This window comes from Heterodontus francisci, chromosome 5 (assembly GCF_036365525.1).
Source record: "Heterodontus francisci isolate sHetFra1 chromosome 5, sHetFra1.hap1, whole genome shotgun sequence".
Classification (NCBI taxonomy): Eukaryota; Metazoa; Chordata; class Chondrichthyes; order Heterodontiformes; family Heterodontidae; genus Heterodontus; species Heterodontus francisci.
In genome coordinates this window covers 105,156,548-105,166,775 of record NC_090375.1, presented here as the reverse complement: position 1 = coordinate 105,166,775, position 10,228 = coordinate 105,156,548, and the positions used below count along the sequence as shown (strand labels likewise).

Sequence of the window (10,228 nt, the reverse complement as noted above, 5' to 3'; positions counted from 1 at the left end):
ATCTGTTAGAGAGGGGGATGTCCACAGGGGACCCCTGCACTACCTGCCTGGTGGTCACCCATTCCCTTTCTGCCTTTGCAGCATTTGCCTGCAGTGTGACCACCTCACTGAATGTGCTATCCACGACGATCTCAGCATCGCGGATGCTCCACAGTGAATCCACCCGCAGCTCCAGCTCCGAGTATGTGGATAACCAGTAGCTGCAGATGGATACACTTCCTGCACACATGGTCGCCAGGGACACTGGAAGTGTCCCTGATTTCCCACATAGCACAGGAGGACTGTATCACAGGTGCAAACTCTCCTGCCATGACTTACCGTTAGATTACTTAGTTACTCCCTTTAATTAAAAAATACTAATTACGCTAGGCATCTTGTTCTACTCCAAACACTACCCATTACAGTTTAAAGTCCTTAATAAATCACATTAATGTTAAAAGTTTCTGGTCAATGGTAACTCCCAAGATGTTGATAGTGGGATTTCAGTGATGGTAATGCCATTGAACATCAAGGGGAGATGGTTAGATTCATTCTTGTTTGAGATATTCATTGCCTGGCACTTGTGTGGCACGAAATTTGCTTGGCACATATCAGCCCAAGTCTGGATGTTGTCCAGGTCTTGCTGCATCTAGACATGGGCTGCTTCATTATCAGAGGAGTCATGATTGGTGCTGAACATTGTGCAATCATCAGCAAAAATCACCACTTCTGACCTTATGATGGAGGGAAAGTCATTGATGAAGTAGCTGACGATGGTTGGACCGAGGACACTACCCTGAGGAACTCCTGAAGTGATGTTCTGGGACTGAGATGATTGACCTCCAACAACCACAACCATCTTCCTTTGTGCTAGGTATGACTTCAACCAGTGGAGAATATTCCCCCTGATTCCCATTGACTCCAGTTTTGCTAGGGTTCCTTGATGCCCTACTCGGTTAAATGCTGCCTTGATGTCAAGGGCAGTCACTGTCACCGCATCTTTGGAGTTCAGCTCTTTTGTCCATGTTTGGAGAAAGGCTCTAATGAGGTCAGGAGCTGAATGGCCCTGGCAGAACCCAAACTGGGCATCAGTGAGCAGGTTATGGCTGAGCAAGTGCCATTTGATAGCAGTGTCGATGACCTCTTCCATCACTTTGCTGATGATTGGCAGTAGTCTGATAGGGTGGTTATTGGCCGGGTTGGATTTGTCCTGCTTTTTGTGTACAGGACATACTTGAACAATTTTCCACATTGCCAGGTAGATGCCAGTGTTGTAGCTGTACTGGAACAGTTTGGCTCAGTGCACGGCAAGTTCTGGAGTACAAGCCTTCAGTACTATTGCCAGAATGTTGTCAGGGCCCAGAGCCTTTGCAGTATCCAGTGCCTTCAGCCGTTTCTTGATATCACATGGAGTGAATCGGATTGGCTGAAGACTGGCATCTGTGATGCTGGGGACCTCAGGAAAAGGGCGAGTTGGATTATCCACTCAGCACTTCTGGCTGAAGATGGATGCAAATGCTTCAGCCTTATCTTTTGCATTGATGTGTTGGGCTCCCCCATCATTGAGGGTGGGGATGTTTGTGGAGCCTCCTCCTTCTGTTTAGTTGCACACCATCATTCACGACTGGATGTGGTAGGACTGCAGAGCTTAGATTTGATCCATTGGTTGTGGGATCGCTTAGCCCTGTCAATTGCATGCTGCTTCCGCTGTTTGGCATACATCCTGTGCTGTAGCTTCACCAGGCTGACACCTCATTTTTAGCTAGGCCTGGTGCTGCTCCTTGCATGCCCTCCTGCACTCTTCATTGAACCAGGTTTGGTCCCCCGGCTTGCTGGTAATGGTAGAGTGGGAGATATGCCGGGCCATTAGGTTAATTACTCACCACTGACCAAGCTGGCCGAGTCCTAAAGGACATACCTTCTCGACATGGTCTGCGTCAGGTGGTGAGGGAACCAACAAGAGGGAAAAACCTACTTGACCTCATCCTCATCAATCTACCTGTCACAGATACATCTGCCCACGACAATATTGGTAGGAGTGATCACTGCATAGTCCTTGTGGAGACAAAGTCCCATCTTCACATTGAGGATACTACCATTGTGTTAAGTGGTATAGATTTCAAACAGATCTAGCAACTCAAAACTGGGCATCCATGAGGCGCTGTAGGCCATTAGCAGCAGCAGAATTGTCTTCACCTAATCGTAACAATCTTTTCTGGCTCTTCAAATCTCTCTCCTCCTTCAAGATGCTTCTTAAACCTTTTTAAGCAATTTTTTGTAGCCACCAGTCCCAATATTTCTTTTGGCTTGATGTTAAATTTTTATCTGATTACACTCCTGTGAAGTGCCTTAGGACGTTTTACTATGTTAAAGACAAGTTGTTGCAGATCAGTATTTCATTATTTTGATAGATTGTGCAATGAATTTTCATGAAATGGATTGCATTGTGATGCAGAGCGGCTTCAAGCCAATGTGAAACTGGTGTAAGACACACCCGAGCTTCCTTAACACACCTGTTGGAGCCTGAATGGTTTTGGCCACATGTAGCATTAGGAAAACCAGCCTGCCCCACCACCATCCAGTTTGTTCCTGCCAATTGTTCATATGTGCTTGCACTCCTGAAATCTGTGTTGGTTTTTTCCAGCAAATGCTGACAGGCACCAGGCACAAAACAACACTATCCATGTAAAATGTTGGCAAATGTAGTTTTAGTCTTCTGCCGCCTCTACTGATATGAAGGTGAAAATCAAGCAACCGCATCACCAACAGCACGAATTGGATATGGCTCAGTTGGTGGCACTCCAATCTGTGGATTCAAGTGCTTGGAGTTATGTACAATAATCTAGGTCGGGGTCAGCAACCCTTAATCTTTTACAGAGTAAAGCTCCTTCTGTACTGTCCTATCAAATATTCCCAGGGTTCTATACAGAGTAAAGCTCCCATCAAAAAAAAATCACCAACGGCATTTTGGAAAACCAATGAAAAGTTTAAATTTCTACATGTCCACCACTGCGCTTAAACCTGTAGCTTGCACAATTGGGCCACTGAGAGTCAATGAAGTGAAAGTCAAAGCAAGAATTCGAACTTTACCTTATCTGCCCAAGACAGGAGAATTGCAATACAACAGAGAGTGATTTATGACAGTATAAACTATCGTCGCCATTCAGCTGCTGCTGACGTGTTTCGAACAAAGGTCACTGGTTTCTCGCAGCATTTGCGCGAAGGGAGCGATTCGTGTGAAGGCGCAACTGGGTGCCAGTAAACAACGGAACAAAAATGAACTTCTTTCTGGAGACGCTTCGCATGCTGTTTCTGTCGCTGTACTACACTCTGGAAGCCCTAGTGCGATTGGTGGTGCCGGTGCGGAGGAAGAATGTGAGCGGGGAGATTGTGCTGGTGAGCGGGGCTGGCAGCGGCATCGGGCGGCTCATAGCACTCGAGTTCGCCCGTCTCCATGCTACGCTCGTGCTCTGGGACGTCAATGAGGAAGGCAACAATGAGACTGCCCGGCTGGCCCGAGAGAGAGGAGCATCCAGGGTCCACACCTACTTGTGTGACTGCAGCAAGAAGACATCTGTGTACGAAATAGCCGACCAGGTCAGGAAATTGCACTGCGACTGAAAGCTTGCATTATTTTCTAGAACGGGAGGAGGGGTTAAGGATAATGTACACGGGCGATAATATTCACCCTTTATTTGCCATTGTAACAAATACAAAAGTGCTGGAAATATTTGGCTTTAAGACCACTGTATTTGTGTACTTTTTTGATTTTAGTTTCGAAATCTGGCGTTTGTCACACCCCCGCCCGGAGAAAAAAGACATTTTAAAAGGAATAGTAGATCTGAACCGACGACTCTTCACCACTTATTTTCGGTCAACACCCAGATATCTGGTCATGTGAACCACAGCACTCGACTGCAAGTGGACTATTTCACAAATTGGTGTCGAGACCCAACCCTTTCCGTGCACTTCCAGCATGGTCTGTTTCAAAAGCACAGGGGGAATCATGGCCAATTTTCCATTCCTTTTTTTTCGTTTTTGCTTTTATTCCATTCCTTAACCCAGGATACCAAAGCCAATTTGTGAAATGCTCTCATGGGGAGAGTCCCTGCCCAATAGCTTCAGAAAAATAACTTGCATGTGCCCATTGCCAGCCTTTGCAAGAGGGATAAATAAAATCAGCTCAAATTCTTAAGACCTTTAGGGACTCAGACTTTGACCCCTAGATGCTTTTCAGCCTGTTGGTCACTGGCTCTCATACAGCATTCTAGCCCACTGTTTTTCTCCCAGGCTGAGGATAAGGAAACTCCTGCACTGGCTGTACCCTCTGTCTGCCCATGACCATGATGCAGAGGACCACAGAATCATAGAAAGTTTAAGGCACAGAAAGAGGCCACTTGGCCCATTGTGTGTGTGCCGGCTGAAAAACGATCCACCTCTTCTAATTCCACCTTCCAGCATTTGGTCCATAGCCCTGCAGATTACGGCACTTGAGAAGCATATCCAGACTCCTTTTGAATGAGTTGAGGGTTTCTGCCTCAACTACCCTTTCAGGCTGTGAGTTCCAGATCCCCACCACCCTCTGGATGAAAATATTTTTCCTCATCTCCCCTCTAAAAAACCAATCACTTTAAATTTATACCCTCTTGTCACTGACCTTTCTGCTAAGGTGAATAGACCCTTCACCTCCACTCTATCCAGGCCCCTCAAAATGTTGTACATTTCAATCAGATCTCCCCTCAGCCTTCTCTGTTCCAAGGAGAACAACCCAGCCGATTCAAACTTTCCTCATAGCTGCATTTTTCCAGTCCTGGCAACATCCTCATAAATCTCCTCTGTACCCTCTCTAGTGCAATTACATCCTTTCTGTAATGAGGTGACCAGAACTGCACACAGTACTCGAGTTGTGGCCTAACCAATGCGATATACATTTCCAGCATAATCTCCCTGCTCTTGTATTCTATACCTTGGCTAATAAAGGAAAGGATTCCATATGCCTTCTTAACCACCTTATCTAAAGTGAATGTTGGTCCCTTGGAGGATGTGACTGGGGAGTTAATAGTGGAGAACACAGAAATGGTGGAGACACTAAATCAGTATTTTGTCTCAGTTTTCATGGTGGAGGACACTAGTACCATCTCAATAGTAACAGGTAATGCAGAGGTTATAGAAAGGGAGGAACTTGGAACAATCATCATCACTAGGAAAATATTAATGAGCAAACTATTGGGATTGAAGGCAGACAAGTCCCCAGGGCCTGATGGCCTACATCCTAGGGTCTTAAAGGAAGTGGCAGTGGAGATAGTGGATCCAGTGGTTATAATATTCCAAAATTCCCTGGATGCGGGAAAGGTTCCAGTGGATTGGAAAAATGCTAATGTAATGCCCTTATTCAAAAAGGGAGGGAGGCAGAAAGTAGGAAACTATAGACCAGATAGTTTAACATCTGTCGTTGGGAAATTGTTGGAATCCATTAATAAGGAAGTAATAACAGGACATTTAGAAAGTCAAAACGCAATCCATCAGAGTCAGCATGGTTTTATGAATGGTAAATCATGTTTGGCTAATTTGCTAGAGTTCTTCGAAGCTGTAACAAGTAGAGTGAACAATGGGGATCCTGTAGATGTAGTATATCTGGACTTCCAGAAGGCATTTCATAAGGGTGGGGGTGGGGGGGGGGGTGTTAGTGTGTAAAAGAGGAGGTGGCATTGCACTGTTGATCAAGGAGTCAATTACAAAAGGTCCCTTGAGGGCCTTTGCTGTCAAAATCTGACACTCATGGGGTTCGCCCTGGTAGATTAAATTGTCCGCCAGGTACGTAGTAGTTCTTTTTCAGGAGATCATATAAAGGGGCTGCCTTTAAGGTAAATCCATCAATATAGTTCCTGCAATACCCAAGGAGGCCCAAAAATGATCTCAGACCCTTTAATATTTTGTGGTAGGGGAGTTCGAGGATTGTCTATACTCGCTTCTGCTCTATCTCATGCTTTCCCTGTGTTACTATTCCCAAATAGGAAACTTTTTCTTTCATTATCTGTGCCTTTTTAGGGTTAATTTTCACTCCGACCTTTTGCAGGAGTCGAAGGAGCTCCTCCTTACTCTGTGGCAACCGCTGGAGGGATATCGACGGACTATTATGAAATCCCTGGGAGTGACACGTCCAGGTGTATTGTCCCTGGAACGTAAACGCAAATTTATATTGACACCCTTGTGCCAGCGATATGGACCAGAACCCATTGCTAATATCCAACACAGTAAACCACTTCGACTGTTTTTTGTTTTTTTTTTTGTTTTCTAAAACTTTGGTTGTCCTCTAAAATGTCATATAAATTTCCCCTTGAGTGCTTTAAATAACCACTCATATCAATTAAATTTTGTTTATTGATTCTATTTTCTTATGCCCAGACTTGGTATTGCATTTTTTTTTACATTAAAGACAGAAGTGCTTGCAACTGTCTCTCCTTCTCAAGCATTTTGTCTCATTGATAAAGATGCTGTGACATTTGTTGTCTGCGGTTAAGTTCTTAAATTCTTGAAGCTGCTGGATCTCTTGCAGTGGTATCAGTTCTCTTGTGGCCTTGGAACCTACCCTCACTTGCTTAAAAAAACACAAAGAATCCATTGTGGCTTTGCCCCTGAGCCCAATGGGTTAATTTATTTAGAGATACAGCACTGAAACAGGCCCTTCGGCCCACCGAGTCTGTGCCGACCATCAATCACCCATTTATACTAATCCTACATTAATCTCATATTCTTACCACATCCCCACCTTCCCTCAATTCCCTTCCCCTAGGGGCAATTTATAAAATGGCCAATTTAGCTATCAACCTGCAAGTCTTTGGCTGTGGGAGGAAACCGGAGCACCCGGCGAAAACCCACGCGGTCACAGGGAGAACTTGCGAACTCCGCACAGGCAGTACCCAGAATCGAACCCGGGTCGCTGAAGCTGTGAGGCCCCAAATTTGTCAAATTATATCTGTCAATTTAGAAATTTGAAATTTAATGTCCAATATATATAAATTTTACTTTCAGCAATGCAAAAATTGTGTGGGGGATTAATTGGAAAAACGATAGCTGCAGCGGAGTTAATTTCTTTGCTTGTCTCCAAGGGGGTGGAGCAAAACCTCAGCTGCATCATTTTACGTAACTTTTTTTTCTGATCGAAAAGAATTACACTCCATTTTAAACTTTTTTTTCAATTCTTTTGGTATTCTTAGGGTTTTAAAAACAACAAAATCATTAGTAACATTATCAACTTCAAAGGAAAGCATCTCCATCAGGAAATACAGCATTTTAGATTAAACTCCAATTGCTTCCAAACTTTTAGCATCTTTTGTGAGAAGTTTCTAATCCAAGGATTTTTTTTATACAACAAAGATGATTCCGAATTCCAGTTCATGGCAATAAACGTTTAAAAATCAAAACTGCCAATGTTATATGAGCAAGTCTTATGACTGGAATTAAAGACTCCTTCAAAACTTGACATAATAAACTTGAAAGTTCATTGTGGCCACAAATGAAATTTCCAGTTTTTCAACTTAACAGGTCAGCTAACCTTAATAGTATAAACTTAGTTCAGACTTATTAACTTATAATACTTACTAACTACACACAGAACAGAGTAGCATTGTTCATTGCCTTTTCACAGTTGCAAAACCAACTTTTAAAATAAAAATAAAACTTTAACTTAAAATATAATTTATTTTTATACCCCATTCCTGGGTGCACAATCTTAAATTGAAATGAATACACTCAACAATCCCTTTTCACACTCATTCAATTCCAAACAACTTCGAAAATTGATTCCTGTAATGGGTTATGAATTCACAGTACCAAATTCTGTGTCAAATTCCCTGTTCCGATGCCAAGGAACACACAGGTTCAACTAGTTCACAAGTAAAACATGACTCAAGTTTCCCACGTGTAAAAATAGAACAAGTAACAGACTCAAGCTTTCAACATTAAGGCCAGATAACCAGAGTTAATGACTGTCAGTTCTACAGAACACAAGCTGCACATCTCAAGGATATTCATTTCATTTGTGGAAGCTTCCAACATTCTCACATTCGAATCAAAAGATGCAGTAACTTGGTTTTACTCAGTTGAAAGTTCACTAAAACATAGTCTTTTTATGTCACTCTGCCATAAACTTAGTCATTGAGCCCTCTGGCCCCCAGTTATTAATGGGCCATAGATAAGGCCAGGGTGAGGGCCGAAGGTTCGATTGGGGGTTCGGGGAGTGGTCATCCCAAGGACTGTAACCATCATCATGGTACTTACTGGCCTTATCTGCCAAGTCCGCCCGATTAAAGTCATCATTGTCATCATCCTCCCTATCCGCAAACGTGCATATTATACCCCTTTGCGCTGAGAGTTGAGACTGCAGTTTACTTTTCTCCTGCTGACATTTGGTATGATCTGCTGACTGGTACACCCACTCCGTCTGTGAGTGGTGCATAACTGTCATTGCTGTCTGTAAGTCAGAATATGTCTGTTCCGCTCTTGTGAGCTGTTCCTTCGCCTTGTCCGCTTCCGTCTCAGCCTTCTTGCGACTGGATTCAGCCTTTCCGGCCTGAGACTGGAATTGGCTTAAATGCACCACCTGTGTTGCACTACCTGTTTCTGCCTTCACGCCACTCATTTTTTTCTTTTTCTAACTTTTTTGCAACTCCTGCTTCAACCTTTCATTCTCCCTTTCCTTTTCATCCAATTCTTTCATACAAGATGCTATATTAGGTGCCCGTTTGGCTTGGATACGTGCATCCTCCCAATGCTGTACCCCAATGGACCCCTGGCCCATGTACTGCTTAACTACAAACTCTATCCATGAGGGCCACTTGCCTTTCAAATATATCCGGAGTTCCAACTTCCACTGTGGCCTGACCAGGGCCATAATTACTCAACCGTTGTCCTGTCTTATCTACTCAATTACGCAGTTACTCAACCGTTCACTAATCCGATCTGTCGATCTCATAACTTGGTTTATTAATTAGTTCAAACTCGGTGAGACTATTCAAAATAACTTTAAATAGCACTACAACTGAGTCCCTTTCGGGCACCAATTATGTTGTGCCTAATCCGCACTTACCCTTAAAGAATCCACGGAAGCTGATTGGTGAAAGGTATGTCAATATTTTATTCACACACTAAATCACCAAGTACAAGCTCTCACTACTTGCACAGTATACTACCCGTCAAGGCACGAGGTGATCAGTCTCGGCCTTGCGGCTGCTCTTCTGTTCTCTGAGCCGTTGGCTTGGGGTGTCTTCTCGAATGTTCTTCCCCGGGGTTCTCGTACCTTCCCTAGTTTCAGTCAGGGATTAAATCTTGTTTCCAAGACCCTCCCGTCTTACTCATAGGGGTCTGGTATAATGACATAATGATAATTCCTTATTTGGTTTGGTGAGAACCTGGTCAGCACTTTTTCATTTCTTTACAGTTTCCCATTGTCTGCTGGTGAGTCTAATTGTATCTCGTGTCCATGCTGACTCCTTTATCTGGTACATGCAAGGACAGTGACTGGAAACATCTTTCTGTAGAGCCTACAATTTCTTGGCCGTCTGTGTGCTGTTGCTCCTCTCTGCCAAGCCCCCCTATGTTTCAACACACTGTGTAATTATGTGTAACTAGCCCCTTTGTTTCAACAAAGTTCTTCTGTGTTTTTACTGGGTCTACACTAGTGATGTGCCACAAGGATCTGTGTTGGGGCCTCAACTATTTACTGTATTTATTAATGACTTAAATGACGGGATAAAAAGCCACCAATCCACATTTGCCGATGACACAAAGATAAGTGACATTGTAAACAGTCTAAATGGAAAAATAAAATTACAAAGAGATAGTGATAGATTAGGTGAATGGGCAAAACTGTGGCAAATGGATTTGGATGTAGTTAAATGTGAGGCCATCCACTTTAGATCTAAAAAATATAGAAGAAGGTAATTTCTAAATGGTGAAAGGCTAGAAAAAATGGATGTCCAAGGAGACTTGGGGGTCCAGGTACATAGATCATTAAAATGTCATGAACTGATACAGAAAATAATCAGAGGCTAATGGAATGCTGGCCTTTATATCTAGGGGACTGTAATACAAGGGAATAGAAGTCATGCTTCAGCTATCCAAAGCCCTGGTTAGACCACAGCTGGAGTATTTTGAGCCGTTCTGGGCATCACACCTTAGGAAGGATATATTAGCCTTGGAGGGAGTGCACCGTAGGTTTACCAGAATGAAACCTGGAATCCAAAGGTTA

At 43.5% G+C, this 10,228-nt stretch overlaps 1 protein-coding gene across 2 annotated transcripts in view; it reads left to right on the top strand.

Annotated features, from left to right (window-relative positions):
- The first annotated feature begins 3,154 nt into the window (after window positions 1–3,154).
- sdr16c5b (short chain dehydrogenase/reductase family 16C, member 5b) overlaps window positions 3,155–10,228 on the top strand; it is a 55,856-nt gene continuing 48,782 nt past the window's right edge. The window contains exon 1 of one of the 2 annotated variants that reach the window (XM_068031870.1): window positions 3,155–3,576. In XM_068031870.1, the coding sequence (XP_067887971.1) occupies window positions 3,256–3,576 (321 nt within the window). In that variant the 5' untranslated portion in view covers window positions 3,155–3,255. The remainder of the gene's footprint in view (window positions 3,577–10,228) is intronic. The other variant, XM_068031869.1, reaches the window with a different exon arrangement.